Genomic DNA, 20,371 nt, shown 5'->3' on the forward strand with positions numbered 1-20,371 from the left:
TTGTTCCCACCCTATGCAGCCTATGTGCTGGGGTTACTCAGGGACAGTATATTGCATCTATCTATCTGTCTGTCTGTCTGTCTATCTAATCTCATCCATGGATGGAAAGAGACACCCTGCAGTGAAGCTATGCAAGAACAGAAAAAGGGGCGGGCCAGACGGGTGAAGGAGGTGTGGTTTTCTAAGCAAACTTGAAAACACACCTCTTTCACCCATCTGGCTCGTCCCTCCTTCACTGCCTCTCAGATCTGGCTCCTTGCAATGAAGCCACACAGGCAGGGAAGTAGGGGCGGGCCAGACGGTTGAAGGAGGCGTGGTTTCAAGCTTGCCGAGAAAACCACGCCTCCTCCTCCCGTTTGGCCCGCCCCTCCTTCCCTGTCTGTGTGGCTTCATTGCACGAGCCAGATCTGAGAGGCAGTGAAGGAGGGGCGGGCCAGACGGGAGAAGGAGGCGTGGTTTTCTCGGCAAGCTTGAAACCACGCTTCCTTCACCTGTCTGGCCCGCCCCTACTTCCCTGCCTCTCATATCTCGCTCCTGCAAACACGCGACACAGACAGGGAAGGAGGGGCAGAGCAGGCAGGCACCGTGCTGCTCTCCTTTTGATTCTCATAGACAGGACACAGACGCTGCACGCTGCATTCGGACTATAAGACGCACACACATTTTCCTCCCATATTGGGAGGAAAAAAAGTGCGTCTTATAGTCCGAAAAATACGGTAGTTTTTATGTTTCAATACCTGTACAGAAATATGAAACTTAAAAACAAAAAAAAAATATTTTAGGTGCTATATTCTGATACATATAATTTTTTTCAATGCTTCTGTGTATGGACTTGTGTATGGTGTCACATGATGAAGTTTTTATGCATACCACTTTGGGGAATGTCCAATGATTTGTTCACTTTTTTTTATCACATTTTTTCGGGAAGGCTATGGTGTTCACTGTATTAGACACAGGGATATATAATGTGTTTGCTTGTGTTTTAGTTTTATGTTAACCTTTTTTAGCATCCCGCCACCTCCTAGTGGGCTTAAACCTGCTACTGATAAATTGCTTGTACCATAGACATCAATACAACTGTATTGCAGTCTATGGATAAAATGCCATTAAACTTATAAATATGGTTATAGTGTCATACGAATGATGACATTCTCATCTTTGATATAGTACAAAGACTATTTGACACAAATACTGACAGGCATTCAAAAGTTGTTAAAAAGTTTACAACAGTGAATCGCTCCAAAGCTGTAAGTTCTATCATCAAGTTCTTGGTAACATTTTAAAGATGAAATTCTCCACTTTAAAATGCATTTTAAAGCATCAAGATATGTTGATGGAGTCCATAGATATTGGCATTAGAAGGGAGGACGTAGTAGCTGCATAGAGCTACGTGCTTGGCAGTGAAAGGGTTAAAGGGTTTGGTCACTTTCAGACCAATATTGTACAACAAATGTTATCCTTTGTATAATAAAAAGATATAGAATTTTCCAATATACTTTTCTGTATCAGTTCCTCATGGTTTTCTAGATCTCTGCTCTCTGTCAGTCATTCTGTTACTTCTAGTGGCTAAAAGTCTGACCATGGTCATGTGATTTACGGTCCATGGTCATGTGATGAGTACACAGGTGCACACCTGATTACCAGGCAGAAGTCTGATTATTGTGCTGTGACTATAATGAGCTGTGCACCTGTGTGTCCATCACATGACCATGGACTGTATATCACATGACCATGGTCAGACTTATCCACTAAATGTAAGCTGAAAGAATGACAGCAAGTAGATCTAGAAACCTGTGAGGAATTGATACAGAAAGTATATTGGGAAATTGTTCAACTTTTTATTATACAAACAATAGCATTTGTCTTTCAATATGGCTCTGGAAGTGGCCGACCCCTTTAAGGCCTGCTTCTAAAAAGCCATTATTCTGCAGGAGATAAAATAAACATAATTGAAAATTGACAGGGAACCAGATACTGTCAATGTGATGTGTCTTTGACTATCCGGATGGTGGTACGTGGTTAGGTACATCAAGCTCGGCTTTATTTTACTCACAGTAATGACTTTGGATGCAAGGATAAACACAAAAAAATGATTGTATCATAGGAATGATTTCTGTTTATGCAGAGCTCCAGGCTCCTGGGTGCATTAGGTGATTAAATTAAAGAAGACCTTATAAGAACTCCAGTTCTTAGCATCGCATCTGCACTGTGAGCCTGAAGCTGGCTATATACATTAGTGTTGGATCCTTTGTTCTAATGTTGAAGAAAATCAATAAGATGAAATTGTGGTGTGAACATAGCCTGATGTGATCAATCAGTAATATTTTATGAGGATCTGTGGGTACCTTGTCACCTAACACTGTGATCTTTCCCTTACAGGATGTTCCTGCACTACCATTTAATAGATCATTCTTGGAAAGACATCTGCCATCAGCTCAAGGATTTGTTAGGTTCCTTGGCTTCTCCACGTTCCTTGCTTCAGCAGCGGCTCTTGGGCTTTTTGCATGCAAGAAAGGCTGCATTACTCGAGTTTAATCCGTTCACAACACTATTACTATTTTCCTGAATGATGACAATCAACTCAATTTGTGTTGCTATATTAATTATCATTATTTTCTTTTTGTTACACTAACCAAAAGCCACTCTTCACTTCAACTTTATCTCTTATAGAGAGTTGATGAATTCTGATTGTGAAAGTGTTATTTTCAGAAAAGTGAAATATACGCAGTAATGATCATAACATTTTTGACAATATTAACATACTCTGTACAGATGCTACTTCCAGAAATCACCTCAGGTCTATATACTGTAACCAGAAATTCTGTAAACTATGCAGATCGATAAATACTGTAAGCTCAGGATCAATAAGGGAATTGTGTTCTGCACAGATGTCCTTGTTTTAGGCATGGTTGATTACATTCAGTGCATTAGTTAACAAGGTTCATTATCAGCTTAAAGACCCCATATACATAGGGGAGCTTACAGTCCAGCTCACATATGACACATGATGTCAGAAGAAGAAAGGACTGAGAAGGATGAATCTTATCATGCATGAACCTTTGTTTTACCTGAAGATAAGCTTCTCCCAGACGTTTCTGTCAGTGGCTTATTTCCTATCCCCTTTGAAAACACATGTACACTCGGCCAATCTGAGCTATTATAAGGGAGTTGCAATGAATAACTGTTGAATCACTGTCCACCATTAATAGATGTTGCATGAACATCTTATGTTAGGTGCTCACCAGCGTTTCCTCTCCATTGTTTGGGTCCATCAGGGGAGGTGGAACACTAAACAATAACACGCGGATTCTGACGGATGCCCGTCATAATAAAACTGAAACCGATGGAGAAAAAAATGCTCTGTGCAGGACTTGTTCCTCAGTTAACTTTCAGCGGATATCGGAGACTCCTCCCCAGATGTGAATGTAGCCTTACAGGGGTAGGGAATGGCAAAAAAAATAAAAGTTCTAAATACCTTTAACAAGTGCTTAACAAGGCATCCATCCTATTTCATAATGCCGTAAAATATAAATACACGGGGATGCGAAGGAAGGATGTTCAGTATTACCCCCATCGGACGTATGCTCTAGGTTTGTGATCATTTACAATAATGGTCCCCCTCTGAGACAAACCAAGCGCCTGTACTTCAAGGCTGAGGCCCCACATTGCGGAAACGCAGTATTTTTTGTTGCAGATTTTGCTACGGTTTTTTGAACCAAAGCCAAAAATGGCTACAGAAGGAATGGAGAATATATAGGAAGGTCGTATACTTCTCACTTCTGCTCAGTCCACTCCTGGCTTTGGCTCGAAAATCCGCCACAAAATCTGCAACAAAAGAAGCTGCTTTTCCACAGTGTGGGGCCTCAGCCTAATGGTTTGAGTAAAATGGTCTAAAGTACATAATTTAGCATATATTGGTGTATCTGTGCCCTGTGCTGCTACTGTAGATCGCAGTTGGTTAGCTGTTGACGAGTATGCAACTGGTAACCCACCAGGATTCCTCCACATGTTGCGGTTCCTTTTTTTTTTTTTTTTTTTTTTTTTTTTTTATGCAACTGGAATTTCCAAGGTTATCAAAGTGTTTAGAGAAGTAAAAAACAGATACCATATTGTTTCACTACTTATGATAAATCTACCTAAGTAAAATGGTATAGAAATATAGATGAAGGCATTTGTGTGCAGTTCCCCTTTAAATGTGATTATTAGATTATATTGTAATATTACAGAATTTGCACAATTCATTAATTAAGTTTTTTTTTATTACTAAACCCCTGTCTACACATGTGATTTTTCAGAATAGGATATATAGAACAGAACAGACAATACATGCTTCCACCAGGTCTACCAGGTTTACTTGAAGATGATTGTGACTCAAGATTTGTTTCTTATTTCTAATAGATTTCACATTAGAGTTTAATAGAGGTTGACACATAATAGAGATTTAATTTTTTTACTATTTTAAATATATTGTATTAAAGTCTCACAATGGTGATTACCGTCAGTATATCAGTATATACTTCACAGTGTTATAATAGTGTGTTTAAACAACAGTCATTTCAATAAAAAATTCTATCATAACATTTCCATATTCTGGGTTTTTTTCACCACTATGCAGATTGCTAATATACTGAATTTAGGGACAATGTAATGACAAGTTGGGTTAATATACTGTATGTTCAGATGTAACGAATTTGTTTCAGAATCTGCACTATAAAGTCAGCAGCAACATATAGTATGCCTTTTTTGTGCTTGCATAAATCTCAGCTCTGGTTTCCAAATGATATCCTCAAACGTAAACTCATTTAGCTAGAGGTTTTGTTGAAAACTCCCCATTTACTAATACACGCCCTGTCATGTGCGTTTTTTGGCGCGTTTTATACATGTGTAAAAAATGTCATTGAAGTCAATGGGAGTCTGATTTTTACACGTGTATTCTTTACATATGTCTTATGCAAAAATGAGCATGTTATAATTTATAAGTTGTAGGAAGTACTGGGTTGAATGTGTTGTTATTAGCTAAATGTTTTAGTGTTCAGCTGCCATCTCAGTCCCCACTGTTCTTTCTGTCCTCTACTGCTTGTAAAAGGTCCTATTCTTCTGGAACACCTTTTCCTGACCAGCTGACTGTCCCTAAAGAACTCTGACTTTGATGCTACAGTAGCATGAATGAAGCGCTCGATCACCTGATGAGTTGCCCGTATATAGATAATTCGGTAAACCCATTAACTTGAATGGGTTTGCAAAATGACTGCTCGTGTGCGTCTTCTGCCTCTCCGTGGCAAAACCGTTTTTTTTAAGCCAGACACAAAGTTGGACATGCAGGACTTTGTGTCCAGCTTAAGAAAAACGGTTTTGACACCATTGCATCAGGGACAAGTGACGCTAGGTTCACACTAGCGCCCGGAGTCCGTTCTGAGCTTTCCATCACCTGCATGCAGAAGACAGAAAGCTGTCAGACCAGGTCCGGCCGTGTGCGCCGGTGATCGTTTTATGCTCTCCTCTGCGAAACGTTTTTTTTAAAACCGGACACAGAGTACTGCATGTCCGATTTAAAAAAAAACGGTTTTGTGACAGAGAGCATAAAATGCTCACTGGCGCTCACGGCCGGACATCTTTCAAACCCATTCAAATGAATGGGTTTGAAAGAGTCGTATAGGTTTCCGTCTCCTGCTCAGTTTTGTGAAGGAAACGGAAACATGCATGAACGGAGGCCGGGCGCAGATATGAACGAGCCCTGAGGATGAATTTTTGCCCTGAGCCCTGAGGTTGTCCATTTTTGCCTGGATAACCCCTTTACTATATAACTTATATTCACTGTTATACATCCCACCTGCCCACCATATCTGGAATACCTTATAATCTTATGTATGATATAAAATTGTATAAATGGATTTGCATACTTCCCTTTACAGTAGTAAACAATACAACAAAGTAATTCAATATGCACTGATAAGCCTCAAATCCCGTCTCCATTCATGACCCACATTTGTGTAGTTATTGTAGTCTTACAAATGTAAAAAAAATTGAAACCTTTTGTGCAAGTACAAAGTTAATATGAGGACCCATCTGAATGATCTCACCTCGATGTTATATATTATACAGACATACAGTATACACATATTCTATATATCTTAGCACTTATATTGAGGTTTTCCACTCTTTCCCACCCGCCTAAATTTGCATTCAGTGACAACATTTAAGGATGTGTGTGTCTATACAAGAGCTAAATAGTAAGCCCCAGTAAAGAGGCCCAGTCTGCCTTACATGCAGATGGCCCAAATAATGATGGTCTAGATATACACAATAACCCTTTAATGTATACAATGTATAGAAGTATACTAATGATCCATACAGTCTCCTGGGCTCAATGCCATGTTCTACCAAAAGAAAACAGTGGCTTTAGTCTGCTTTAATTGTTACATTGAAACACTTGCTATCAAGCGATCCTCAGCCTTTCTGTGTCTTGTTTCCAGGACAACGTATACGCTATATGACATTTGACATTTTCCATAGATTCACTTCAGTATCAAAGCACAATCCTGACAACTGTGTGAATGATGAATGTTACTATAACAACAGCTTATATGATAACAGGCTGGTGAATAGCTGTGATAACAGTGCCGCTGACTTTTTACTGTTATGCAGAAATAAAACAATTTAGCTATATTATTATTAGTGGTGAGCATATAATATACAAAAAAAAAGTAATATAATATGATAATATAATAGCAGCAAGCATATCAGACATCGCCTCTCCAGCTCCAGCTGTTGTACAACTACCACTCCCAGCATACATACTTGCTCTGTTGTTTTTAGAACCCCCATGGAAGTGAATGGAGCATGTTGGGGTAGTTTCACAGCAGCTGGAGAGACAAAGGTTGCTGACCCCTGACCTAAAGACTCACACACTGATAGAGAGGAAAAGAGGGTCCTATATATATATATATATATATATATATATATATATATACATATTGATGTGTATCAGCTACCTAAACATTGTTGCAGATCAAGAACAACTACAATTAAGACAGCAGCATTGCTTAAAATAATTCAAGATTACAGGTCTGAATACAAAGCCCTTTCAGAGCCCTCTGGCTCACCCCACTGCACTGAGCCTAATTTGCATATTTAATTAAAAAGTCTTTTTCAAGGAAATGGTTGGTATTCACTAATTATGGCCATAGACTCTTCCTGTTTAATACAATACAACACATACAGGAGGTTCACAATGGGAATGATAAAAGATTATGCTTTGCCAGCTTTGCATGAGTAAAACAAGTTAAGATAAGATAATCCTTTAATAGTCCCACAGTGGGGAAATTTCAGCATGTTACAGCAGCATAGTAATACAGATACAGGATAATACACAGTAATATATTACAGACGTAGGCACACATATGCTGAGAAGAGAAGATATACTAGGAGTCCATAGCAGCTAAGGAACAGAAGAAGAAAGAAGGAAGACTTCAGTATCATAATCATTCAGTTTTCTCTGAAGAGTGATCTTCCCTTGGACTGATGTAGATTATACAGCCTGGTCGAGGTTGGAAGGAAGGACTTGCGATAGCGCTCCTTCTCACACTTGGGGTGGAGCAGACAGTCACTTACATTGCTGCCAAGTCCCATCAAGGTCCCATACATGGGGTGGGATTTGTTCTCCAGCATGGAGCTCACCACGGACAGTATCCTTCTGTCACCCACCACCTGTACTGGGTCCAGGGGGCTCCCCAGGACAGAGCTGGCCCTTCTGATCAGCCTGTCAAGTCTATTTCTGTCCCTGGTTGATATACTGCTCCCCCAGCAGGCCACACCGAAAAAGATGGCTGAAGCAACCACAGAGTTGAAGAAGGCCCTAAGAAGTGGCCCCTGGACTCCGAAGGCCCTCAGCCTCCTTAGCAAGTAGTCTGCTGTGGCCCTTTCTGTGCAGCGTCTCCAGGTGATCAACCCAGTCTAATTTATTATTGAGGAGCACACCCAGGTACTTATAGGTCCTGACTATCTCAATGCATGTCCCTTGGATCTCCACTGGGTTTGAAGTACTTCTCCGTTTACTAAAGTCCACCACCATCTCCTTGGTCTTCCCAGCATTAATCCTGAGGTGGTTCTGCTGCCACCATTCCACAAAAGAAGCACATTTTGAAGCAGGTCCCAATGATAGAAATGAACTCCTTTTCTACATTTGTGTGGCCAAATGTCCCCATGTGAATCCTTCATGTGAATGAAAAACAAGTGCATTCCATGACCAGTACTCTAGCGCTGTGGCTAGGGGATATGTTTCTGTAATGACAAAATCCCATTAAGGAGATTGCCTTTGCAGCGCACCTTCAGTTTGCAGAATCTTACTGAACATACATGCTTTGTTAAGAAGTTTGTGGCAAGAGTATATAAATAAGTCCTTGTTGGAAAAGTCCTTGCAGTTTGCTCATGAGGAGTGGGCCAAAATATCTGCTGAGAGGTGCAGAAGTCTCACTGACAGTTATAGGAATTGTTTGATTGCAGCGATTGCCTCAAAAGGTTGTGCAACAAAATATTAAGTTACAGGGAACCATCATTTTTGTCCAGGCCGGTTTCATGAGTTTTATTTAAAAAAAAAAAAAAAAATTCTGTTCAAGCGAAAAGCAATGTCTGACTTTCATTTGTTCATTTTCATTGAATTGTATTTATTATTACTTTTGTCAGATTCAAGTTATTTCTGTTGCCATTGTGGGTTTTAGTTTCATTAAACGAGGGATGCCAACAATTTTGTCCACGTGTTTATGTCTTCACTCCTAACTCCTGAATTCAGCGCACTGTCGGCTTTCCCGATCTGTGCCCCGAGTGAAGAACTATCGGTGCCGGTACCGTAGCTCTTCACTGTGAGCAGAGGGAGGGGGGCGTTCCTCCCTGATCTCACAGTACAACGCTATAGGCGCTGCTGTGCAGAAGGACATTCCTGACTGACTGTCAGAAACGCCCTTCTGACGATGAAGATGATGAAGACACAGATCGGGAAAGTCGGCTTTCAAGTGGTATATAACACCGCATGTGCCCAAATCCCTGAAAGGTCCTCTTTAAAAGGGTATTCCGGGGCTTTGAAGCCATTAACCCCTTCCCGTCGATGGCATTTTTTGATTTTCGTTTTTCGTTTTTGACTCCCCTCCTTCTGAACCCCATAACTTTTTTATTTCTCCGCTCCCAGAGTCATATGAGGTCTTAATTTTTGCGGGACAATTTTTTCTTCATGATGCCACCATTAATTATTCTATATAATGTACTGGGAAGCAGGAAAAAAATTCAGAATGGGGTGGATTTGAAGAAAAAATGCATTTCTGCGACTTTCTTACGGGCTTTGGTTTTACGGCGTTCACTGTGCAGCCAAAATGACATGTCCCCTGTATTCTGTGTTTCAGTACGGTTCCAGGGATACCAAATTTATATGGTTTTATTTACATTTTGACCCCTAAAAAAAATTCCAAAACGGTGTTAAAATTTTTTTTTTCTAAAAGTCGCCATATTCTGACAGCCGTAACTTTTTTATACATAGGTGTACGGGGATGCATAGGGCGTCTTTTTTTGCGGGGCCGGGTGTACTTTTTAGTTCTACCATTTTCGGGAAATGTTATTGCTTTGATCACTTTTTATTCAAATTTTTATCAGAATTAAAACAGTGAAAAAACGGCAGTTTGGCACTTTTGACTATTTTTCCTGCTACAGCGTTTACCGAACAGGAAAAATATTTTTATAAATTTGTAGAGCGGGCGATTTCGGACGCGGGGATACCTAACATGTATATGTTTCACAGTTTTTAACTACTTTTATATGTGTTCTAGGGAAAGGGGGGTGATTTGAACTTTTAATTCTTTTTATATTTTTTTATATTTTTTTTAACTTTTTTTTTATTTTTTTTTTGCATTTATTAGACCCCCTAGGGGTGTTGAACCCCAGGGGGTCTGATCACTAATGCAATGCATTACAATGCTAATGCATTGCAATGCATTGCAAAAAATCATCATCTCTTTTGCAGGCTGTATACACCAGCCTGCAAAAGAGAGAATTTGCAGACCGGCTGGGAGCCTTTAACAAGGCTCCCAGCTGTCATGGCAACGGGGGGTCGGCCCTGGAGCATGCTCCAGGAGCCGGCGATCCCTGCCAAAATGGCGGCGCCCATGCGCCGTCGGGAAAATGGCGCCTCCGGCGCCTTTGACAGCAGCGCCGGAGGGGTTAATGGGACCGAACGGAGGCATCAGAGCCGGTTGTCTACTGCTTAAAGCAGTAGACACCCGGCGGCTATGACGGCCGCCCGGCTCCCGGGCGGTCGCCATAGTTACAGACCCGACACGCGCCGTACTATTACGGCGCATGTCGGGAAGGGGTTAAGGATGTGGATTAGTTCGAATCCTGGTCCTTTTTCAGTTCATTGTCAGATTTTAAAAGCCATGAATTTGTAATGTTGATGTAGCCTTTTCTATTGCACCATTATGAGAAACATTTCGCTTACTGATAAAATTTTGTTAACTCTGGAAAAAATTTTATGTTCTAAATTTTGCGTAGTGCACAGGGTATCATAAATAACATGCTACCTTTATATTGCCAGTCTTATGGTAATTTATAAGTTTACATAAGTTTTTTCATATTGTACTACTTTTGCACTTATTTTCCGAAAATTATTTGTTTTAGTGTCACCATATTCTGAGAGCTGTGTTTTTCAGGGCTTGGTTTTTTGCAAGGTCAGCAGTTTTTTCTAGTCGTACCATTTTGGGTTATAAGTAAATTTTTGATAATTTTTTGGATGCAGTGTGACAAAAAAAAACCCCTGAAATTTTGTATCTCATTTCTTTTTAGAATGCTCAATATAAGGCATAAATAATGTTCTATTTTTGTAATATGGATTGTTATGGATGAATCCATGCCAAATATTGCTATATTTATTATTTAAAAAAAAAAATAAGAAAAAATATCCATCAACCAAAAGCCAGAGAAACTTTATAAAACTTATCTTTTAATTTACCATTTGTAAAAGGTTAATTCATATTCAATCAGGTTGAAAAAGTATCCATGAGTTATGGCAATGAGCCGCTTACGTGTTTCAATACTTGAAGCCATTTAATCATGTTGATGTAGATGAATGCCACATGCATTTGAAAATGGTGTACAGCACCAGAGCCCAATTCATGTATACAATGTGTAACATTTCTGCCTGTTCAGGTCACTGCGCCATCCTCTGCTCACATGTGGCGGTGCAGAAGGCGTGTGCAGTTTAGTTCCTTGCTTAGAGTTTTTGGTTGCACTGTGTGAACACGGCTCTAGTTCTTTAATTGAAGTGCACCACACCTGTCTTCTGCCCTTGTCTGCCTCTGTCCATGAAGTAGTTATTTGGTCTTGCCCTGTGATTGACAGCCTGCCTTCCTGTCAGGTCCAGGGCGGGTTCATCCTCCCCTATTTAGTCTTGGCTCACATTCATACTGGTGCCTGTTATTGCCTCGTGCTTGCTGGCATTTTCTCTTGCTGTTTTTTTACTTGAATTCTTAATCCTGACCTTGGCTTTTCCTATTGACTATTCTTTTGGACTTCGATTAGGCACTGTTACCGAACCCTGGCTAGCTGACCTCCCTTTGTTGTTGTTTGTCTTGTCTGCGTTTTGTGTTTCACATATATAGGAAGGGATCGTCTCCAAGTTGCCGCCTATTACATAGGATAAGGCCTGGCAAGAGGAAGGGAAAGTGAGGGGCTTCAGCTTAGGGGAATTGTCATCAAAACAATTTCCTAACACAATGCCTCTATTTTAAGGCTAGCCACGTGTTCCAAAGTAAATATATGTGATAATCCCTTGTGTAATACTAATAATGTCTCAGACAATTGGACATACTTTCATAGGATTTAACTCCTTATGTACTTTTGGTAAGCAATAAAAAGTGGTGATCTGAGGGTGGTCTCATATATGTCAATTCATATCTAACAATAAGGCCTTTCTGATATGCTACATCCAAAATACCATCCAGCTCTCTCTTTAAGGCTAGCATTAAATCTACATCTAATGCTCCTTCCTAAACCCTGAAACTACTAAGATGCTAGTCCATAACCTCCTACTTAGGCCCAGTTGGGGACCCTCAAATGGAAACCTATATGCATTAAAAAGTGGTTACCTGGGAAACTCGCAGACCCCATAGACTATGATGGTGTCCGTGTAGCTTCCGCCCGATATCTGCACGAAACATGTGGAGAGAAAAGTATTGCAAGCAGCACTTTTCTCTTTGCATGTTTTATGTGGACACCGAACAGAACCCACACAAACACCATTATAGGCTATGGGGTCCGCGTTTTTCCTGAAGGTAACCACTTTTTAATGCATATAGATTTCCATTCAGGGGGTCTTCAAGTGGACTTCCCGAATGGAAACCTTAACACTGATGTGAACCGAGCCTTAGACTACTGTAACACCCTTTTCCATGGCCTCCCAGCATGGCTTCCCCTCCAGTCCACCTTAAACTGTGCTGCTCGCTTAGTACACCTCTCCCCCTGTTCTTCATTAGCCACTCCCCTCTGCCAGTCCCTTCACTAGTTACCCATTCCCCAGCAAATAAAGTTCAAAATGCTAATGCTTACATATCTAACCTAATATCTTGCTACCTGCGCACAAGTAACCTCCTATCCTCCAAAGACCTCCTTCTCCACTCTGCTCTTATCTGCTCTTCATACAACCGCCTCCAAGATTTCTCCCAAGCATCCCCCATACTATGGAACTCACTACTATGACACATAAGATTGTCTCCCAGAGTAACAAGCTCCAAGAAGACCCTGAAGACTCACCTATTCAAGAAGGCCTACAACCCCTGATAACACTACCGTCACTACACCACCATCTGATCAGCCTCTACTCTCTTCCCTTTGTTAAGTCCTTGTGGGCAGAGACCTCGAATAACCCTGTGCCAGTTTGTATTGTATTTGTTTAGTATATTTTGTGTACCGTATGGATTTAACGGCCTTCTATAAATTATTATTATTATTGTTAATAATAATAATAATAATAATAATAATAATAATAATAACACTCAATAGTCTATACTCTAGAGTTTTGATATAAAAGAATAACTAAACACATGTAGGTGATCCATCAACGCAATGTTGCCTCCCTTATCTGATGATTTGATGGCAGATTCCAATGCCAATAATTTGAGTATTATTCAGATTCTAGATACTCATATTTGTAGCCAGTATTTTTTGAAATGCTCATTGTGACCATGTCCTCAAAAAAAATATCTCGTCTCAAAAAAAGGTGGCATCTTGGAGCTCTTAGGGTGGAGATTTGTGGACTTGTGCCATGTTTATTTATATTCTGTTGCAACAATTTTAGTGTATATCAAAGATTATATTTTATCAATTTATTGGACAGTTACACGCCCGTCACTGAATTGTTCGGATGCATTCACTGTACATGTACAGAAGATATTGGGAAGAGGTTAAAGCTAAATCAACCCTTTAGTTTACAGTGTCTTTCATTTCACAATCGGTTGGAGAGCAAGTAACATAAGCAATGTGGGAAAGCTGAAGTGAATGTTAATTATTAACTGTGAATTCACAATAGGGTTCATTGAATAGAATCTTACATAATATGAAGATTTCATGCAAACTAAGCATTTCCAAGGGATTTCACATGTTGCAACTGGGCAGATAACATACTCCGTACATTGTTTATATAGGAAAGCTTCCAGATCCAAGCTTGCTCCTAACACCCACTCCTATGACAACCAATCCCAGAGCACTCTCGGCTCCTGAGCTGTAAGTGAAAGCTGAAATAACAGACATCACTCCCTTCTGAACCTCAGCTTGGAGAAGTCATTCACACAATCTAACCAAGGTTCCTAGGAAGAGAAAACCAGAGCCATGAGGGACACATATGACGTGATAGTCATTGGTGGAGGCATTTCAGGTCTGTTGCATTATAGATTTCCTTTTATGTATTGTAGCTGCTAATGGTTACATAACTAATGGACATATTATAATAATAGCTGAAAAAATAGCTATATAAGTACAACATACCATAATACATAAACCTTTAGTAATAACAGAAATCTTTAGTGTTAGGATGAAATATGGAGGAAAGGTGGGTGTGTCTGGTTGATACGCTTGTGGAGAAAATCCTATACTTCTGCCATTTCTCACCGTACTGCTTACTTATAGCTGTACACTTATAACGGTAGCGGAGCTGCTGATACCATTTAACTATTTGAGCTACATACTGCACTTTGGTTGATTTAAATCTCTTTAATAAGTCACATTATTATACATTATTACTATATTAAAAAAAAACATTTATATGTCAAAAATTGCCAAGAAATGGATTCTATCATATTCCTGACCTTTACATGTGATTTTCAGTATATTTGCTTTATTTAGGCATTGGAAACGTGAATGTTAACAAACTGACATTCAGTATGCATAACTTTTATGTTTGAGTTAACACAGATGCCGCAATGTTTCTGCAAAGAGTTGGAATACAATAAAAGTAATATCTCTAATATAAAGCTGGTGACAGATAACACAAGGATCCAACAATTGAAATGACAGTTGTGGTGATAGCTCAGCTTCACGAACCACTTTCCTCTCCTTACATAGTGAACAAACCCAGCTATACTTAGAAAGAAGACAGATAATCGTCCACCACTACATGGAATTTCAAACTCAAAACCAATGCTATAGCATGTACAATGTAATAAAACATAACTTTTATCCTGCCATATCCTGATATCACAATAAACCAAGCAAAAAACAACACATAAGATGGAGAGGCACTTTTACAAGTAAAGATACATTAGCTGCCTGAAAGTACTGTAGACTATGTAGGCCATCTATAGGCTAACACTGAGCTGTGTGCTCACACACATGGATGTAGACCCTGGGCGTGTGTGGTATCCAGCATTAAATAGGCTGAGAGATGGCTCCACAGCCACGGCCCTTTCCTCTGACATTGCCCCCTGATGGGCTCCGCCTCGAGGTGCAGGAACCAATTGGACTACGTGAAATCTTTTGAAGGGCGTAGCTAAGGGCAGAGGAGCACTGCTGGTAACCAGAGATGCTCCCAAACATGCACAGCTGTCCCAAACTTGGGGTAGCTTTCACAATCTCAACTAAAGGATGACAAAGTCAGCCACTGAGCACAGATAGACAACTGATAAAAAGGCATCAAAACTATCTAGCAATTGATGACGAGGGATCAGTGTTAAGTGGATACAGGGAGTTTAGAAGTTACACATTATTAAAGGAAAATGACATATTCTTTAAGTAACCAGTGACACTTAAACAATCAAGTAATGTGTGAACAGTTGCTATGTATCCACTAACATTTACCCGAATGAATTCGCCACGTGGAAGCCGTCGTGTCACGGCAAAGGTATGGCGCTGGTTGGGACTGGCCCTCGGGGAACTTATTTTTACTTTAGGAGTGGCCTCGCTGAATGCAATGCCCATGATCAGAGCGAACTCTGATCATGGGCATTATCTTTGAGTCTCCATTTTACAATACAGTGGAGACCCGGTGATTATGGCGGCCACTGTGCTTCAGAGTGGGGGGGGGATAACTTGCTGATTTGTGGGTGTCCCATTACCTTGGATCTTGAGAGCTGGAATAGTCAGACACATGTGTGTTAGTAAAGTTCATACAGAAATGTTTACAGCTGACAGACAGCTTAAAAAATCTAACACAACCAATTTTAGTTGTGACTCACTTTAGATGATGATGATTGACTGTATCGAATGAACTTAGATTTACGTATGAACAATTAGTCGCCAGACAATGAAAACATGCTTTTTCCACAATCTAAAATGAATTGTGTATGGCCTGCTTTAGTTTATGCGCTAGTGTTAGGCTAATCGGCTCTCAATGTGCCAATATTCCAAATTGTCCGGTTTATATTGAAACCAAACAATTTGGAATTTGTCTTGGGCTAAAGGGCCTTCGCAGCATGATTTGTGGTAAATTATTATACTTTATAGCATAGAGTATAATAGTTGTAGACCCAAGGGAGGTTTAAAAAGTAAAAAACATTTATACATATATTTCTGAAATTTTCTCGGCCTCCTTGAGGCATCTGGAAATATATTCCTTCCTCCTCTGGGATTGTGACGTCTCAGAAGAGCACCAGAACTATTATGACATCATGGTAAGAAACAGATCACTGGATGCAACAAGGAGGCCCAAAAGAGGGGAGGGAAGGTGAAAATAAATATATATTTTTTTTTCACCTCTATTGGGCCTACTCCTATTATACTCTGAGGTCTGAAGAGACCACAATGCATAAAAATTTCACATCCAATTCTATCTGAACACTGGACAAAGCAAACGTTCAGAGTTATGCCCATGCTTAGTTTCTGGGTATCTACTCTCTCTGGAACTGTCAAAATAGCTGGCAACTATAATCATAGCAACATATAAAAAAGTACGTTTTTTTTCATTGAGAGTAGGAAAGGGGTACATTTACTGCGCTCCTATTGTTGATACAGGCCATGTTCTTCATTTATAATATTAAGCTTGCTTATTAATGTTACATAGAAACCTGAAGGGGAGAAAGTTAAACATTTTCAGAGTTGCAGAATACCAGAGCTAAATTACATCTACAAGTTTTTGCAAGTCGAACATAAACCAAGTTCTTGGCTGCATTTACTGCATGGTATTATGCTAAAAATAACAGATGTAATTTGTTAGACTTTTTTTTTATCCTTGTTTGGAAATGATATGTAATTGTGATCAATGGGAGATAAAATTGTCCATACTTGGGCTGTTCTCATTTTCATTCCAGCCATGCCAGGTTTATAGTCAACACCAGCACCTTTCTATGCTAGCATTTGTAGCTAAATGATACCATTTCCCAATCATTGCTGATGGTTCCTGTAGCAACTCGTCTTTTTGACAGAAGAAACTGCCATGGCCATCTATGATCCTTCTTTCTGCAGCAATAACCAGTCTCTGTACCCATTGTTGAGAGATTGTTGATTGCTAGGACGGATTGATGGGCTATCTAGCAGACCATACACATAACGTGCAGTGGGCATATCATCTGTCAGATGGGATAGGGAGTAGTTACCGCATTTAATTGTTTGGAGCAGACGGCAGTAGAAGCAAATGAGTATGCATGACACCCCAACACACTCCCAATACATATTAATATAGGTGTGGAGTGGCTCTGCAGGGTATATCTTGCAGTTCGCCCTTGAGACCACTCAGTTATTACATGCGGTCACGAGGAACAATATTAGAGGCCTCTTATTGTTTGTTTTTTATGGGGACACGTCATATATATTTTAGATAATTTAAATAAAAGCTACGTTTTAGCCATTTATTTTTTCTTTGGGGGGGGGTACCCTTTTTTCATCCAAGAATACCTTATGATACTACCACACCCAGTGAATAACATTGTTGATTGCTAGACATGACTCTATGATGCCCAATTGACAGACTTTGAGAGGGGCCGCATCATTGAACTGAGAGAGATAGGATGGTCGCTAACTAAACTGCGCGCCAGTCAGCCTGCAAAGGACTTCTCTGTTAGGGAGTATTGGACACAGTGGTTATGTGAGGTTACACACACATATTGGACAGGGTCCAGACATCAAAGTCAGACCACCAATAGAGAGGATTGTTTGATCTTCCAGCAAGCATGAGCACCTGCCTTCATCACCATCCAGACATAGGTGATACTTTTATTACACAACGCTGTATTTGCCTGACCATTGTTAGTTGGCTAGCAGAAGGAAATGTGGTGTAACAGCAACCATTACATGTCCTGCCATTGATAGACAGCCACAGTCACCTTTGTTTGCATTTGGGGCATGAATGAGAAACCTGGACTTCTAGGGACTAGAACCATATCGTCATACATAGCAATGAATCCAGGTTCTGTTTGGGAATAGATAGCGACCAGGTTACAAAATGAGGCCTCATGGCTGTTCAACACTGCCTTTGCTTTCGAGTGACAAACCACCCGAACTGCGACTGGGATGATCTGGGCAGCCATTGTATAAGACAGTCGGAAACCCCAGTAGTGATACAAGAGACACTAACAGTTCAGTGATATTTACAGCACATCTTGCATTCACATGTATTGAATCTTATGGCAGGGCTCCAAAAATTCTTTGCCCTGCCTGCTCACCAGACTTATTACCCATCGAGCATTTTTGGGATAAGCTTTGATCCTTCAGAATCCTATAAGTGTGCAGGATCTACAGGCCCAGAGCCGCAAAATATTATATGGATCCTCAGTGGCCAAACCACTCGTATTATAGTAAGCCACTGATTATGATAGTAAACAGAACTTATAAGATTCGGATTTACGAATACTCACAGATACTGAGCAACAGAAAATACATTTTAAAAATTCCAACTGTAAAATGATATCTCATTACCGGTGATTTGTACCTGCTATTTATTTCTTCCGTGGTTTCTGCCTGGCTGCCTTTTATCTCATTTCCATGATGGCAATGCTGTGGTCTATGACTATAGCTGAGCCATTGTGCTTCCAGGGAGTCTCGGACATATGTCCTGTCTCATATTTGATTCAGGCTGCTGCTCTCTCTTGACCCTTTGTAGCTGCGCCTCATTACATGTTACATATAAAAAAAAATCTTGAAAAGGTTATCCAAGACATCAGTGTATGGGAGCTGATATAAAACATGGATCACTAAATCATCCGTGAAAGAAATTTATCAGGTAAATGTTGTACATAGACTCTAAAAGCTGCGGTAATATAATCCGCACATTGCAGACAGACTAACAACTGCAAACCGTTTCAGTCAGGGGCGGATCCAGGGCTGGGCGAGCCAGGCAACTGCCCGGGGCCCCGCGCTCACGGCGCGGCCCGGACCTAACAAAATGGTCCCGGTCGGCATGTCCCAATGAGCTGAATACATAGGCGTTTAAAGCATAAGCTGTCAGCTCCTGCTTTAACGCTGAGCTCCGGCATTTGTAGCCGCGATGTGATGAAGTCACATTGCGGCTACAATATGTGTATGAGGGAGAGAGCTGCAGGGGAGCGAGGGAAGGTGAGTGTTTTTTTTTTGTGTGGTAAACATTTAGGTGGAAAATAATGTAGGGGGCCCATGAAACTGTGGGCAGTTGACATGAAGGGGGGGAGAATGCCATGACACTGGGGCAGATGAAGGGGGGGGAATGGCATGACATTGGGGCAGATGAAGGGGAGGGAGAACGGCATGACACTGGGGCAGATGAAGGGGGGAGAACGGCATGACACTGGGGCAGAGACGGGGGGACATGAAACTGTGGGCAGATAAAGGGGGAGAATGGCATGAAACTGGGGACAGAGATAGAGGGGGGGACATGAAACTAGGGGTAGATGAAGGGTGTATATGAAAATGGGGGAGAGATGAAGGGGGGACATATAATTTATGGGTGACTGTAGGAGGATTATACTGTGTGGAATCACATGAAATATGAATGAGAATGGGCGGAGTCAACATAAAAGTGGGTGGGGCCTAATTTGCCGCGGCGCGCTGCGCGTGCCGCACGTTTTGTTCCCTCTTTCTAGTCTTCAACAGTTGGGAGGTACAGGTTAGAAGTGCGAGACCCCCCGGTAAGTAGGGCCCCGCCAAAGTCAATTGCCCAGGGCCCCGCAAACCCTGGATCCGCCACTGGTTTCAGTCTTGTGTGTCCTTATGTTTTGGTACATTCTTAGCCTGTGTTTTTCACTGCTCTTCTGCAGCATTTATTCCTCAGCTTTTTATTTATCTTTTTCACATTGTGCATTGTTAGCCTTAGAAAGGTTGAGCGTGGAGAATTGTTTTAATGACAACATGTGAGAGCTGCTTGTTTCAGCGTTATCTTACTTAATCGCCATATATAGCCATATCGCCTAAGGCTAATAATTAGTCTCAGTAGTCATCTGAACCTTGAGGCTATTGGCTCTGTTAGACCCGGCAGGTAGGTTGCTCTAAATACTTTCATAACATGTTATGGTGAGGGAATGCAACAAATTTTTATTGCAGATTTCACCCCTGTACTGTTGGAAATCGGCTGTGGACATGCAGCACAATGCAGTTCTTTTAAGGATTCGAAGTCACTGTCATGGATATATAGTAACTATAACTGGTGGCCTCCTGTCTATGGCATAAAAGTTGAAAAAAATTCTAGTAGCTGAATGTGTAAAAATAGCAAAAGAAACAATATTTATCTGATAAATCCCTGTTGTTCCAATTAGTAGTAATGACATCCAATAAGCCCAAGCTGACTTTGTCTCCCCGGAAACCAAAAGGTGCTCCTCTGAGCTCGGATGTGCCAATGTGAGCCATGTGCTAATGAGCACACAAAACAGAGTTATTATGGTGGGCGTTCTGTGGACTCCTTGTCTTAGGAGCCTGGAGGGAAATACTTCTATAACTTCTA

General features: G+C 40.7%; 2 protein-coding genes across 2 annotated transcripts in view; both read left to right on the plus strand.

Annotated features, from left to right (window-relative positions):
• LOC142194712 (amine oxidase [flavin-containing] A-like) overlaps nt 1-4,580 on the plus strand; it is a 61,528-nt gene extending 56,948 nt beyond the window's left edge. The window contains exon 15 of the mRNA XM_075264021.1: nt 2,380-4,580. Coding sequence (XP_075120122.1) covers nt 2,380-2,535 — 156 coding nt within the window. The 3' untranslated portion in view covers nt 2,536-4,580. The remainder of the gene's footprint in view (nt 1-2,379) is intronic.
• Nucleotides 4,581-13,774: 9,194 nt separating this feature from the next.
• The window catches only part of LOC142194710 (amine oxidase [flavin-containing] B-like), a 45,709-nt gene continuing 39,112 nt past the window's right edge, over nt 13,775-20,371 (plus strand). Inside the window, exon 1 of the mRNA XM_075264018.1 lies at nt 13,775-13,909. Within this exon, the coding sequence (XP_075120119.1) occupies nt 13,864-13,909 (46 nt within the window). The 5' untranslated portion in view covers nt 13,775-13,863. The remainder of the gene's footprint in view (nt 13,910-20,371) is intronic.

Source organism: Leptodactylus fuscus, chromosome 2 (assembly GCF_031893055.1).
Source record: "Leptodactylus fuscus isolate aLepFus1 chromosome 2, aLepFus1.hap2, whole genome shotgun sequence".
NCBI lineage: Eukaryota > Metazoa > Chordata > Amphibia > Anura > Leptodactylidae > Leptodactylus > Leptodactylus fuscus.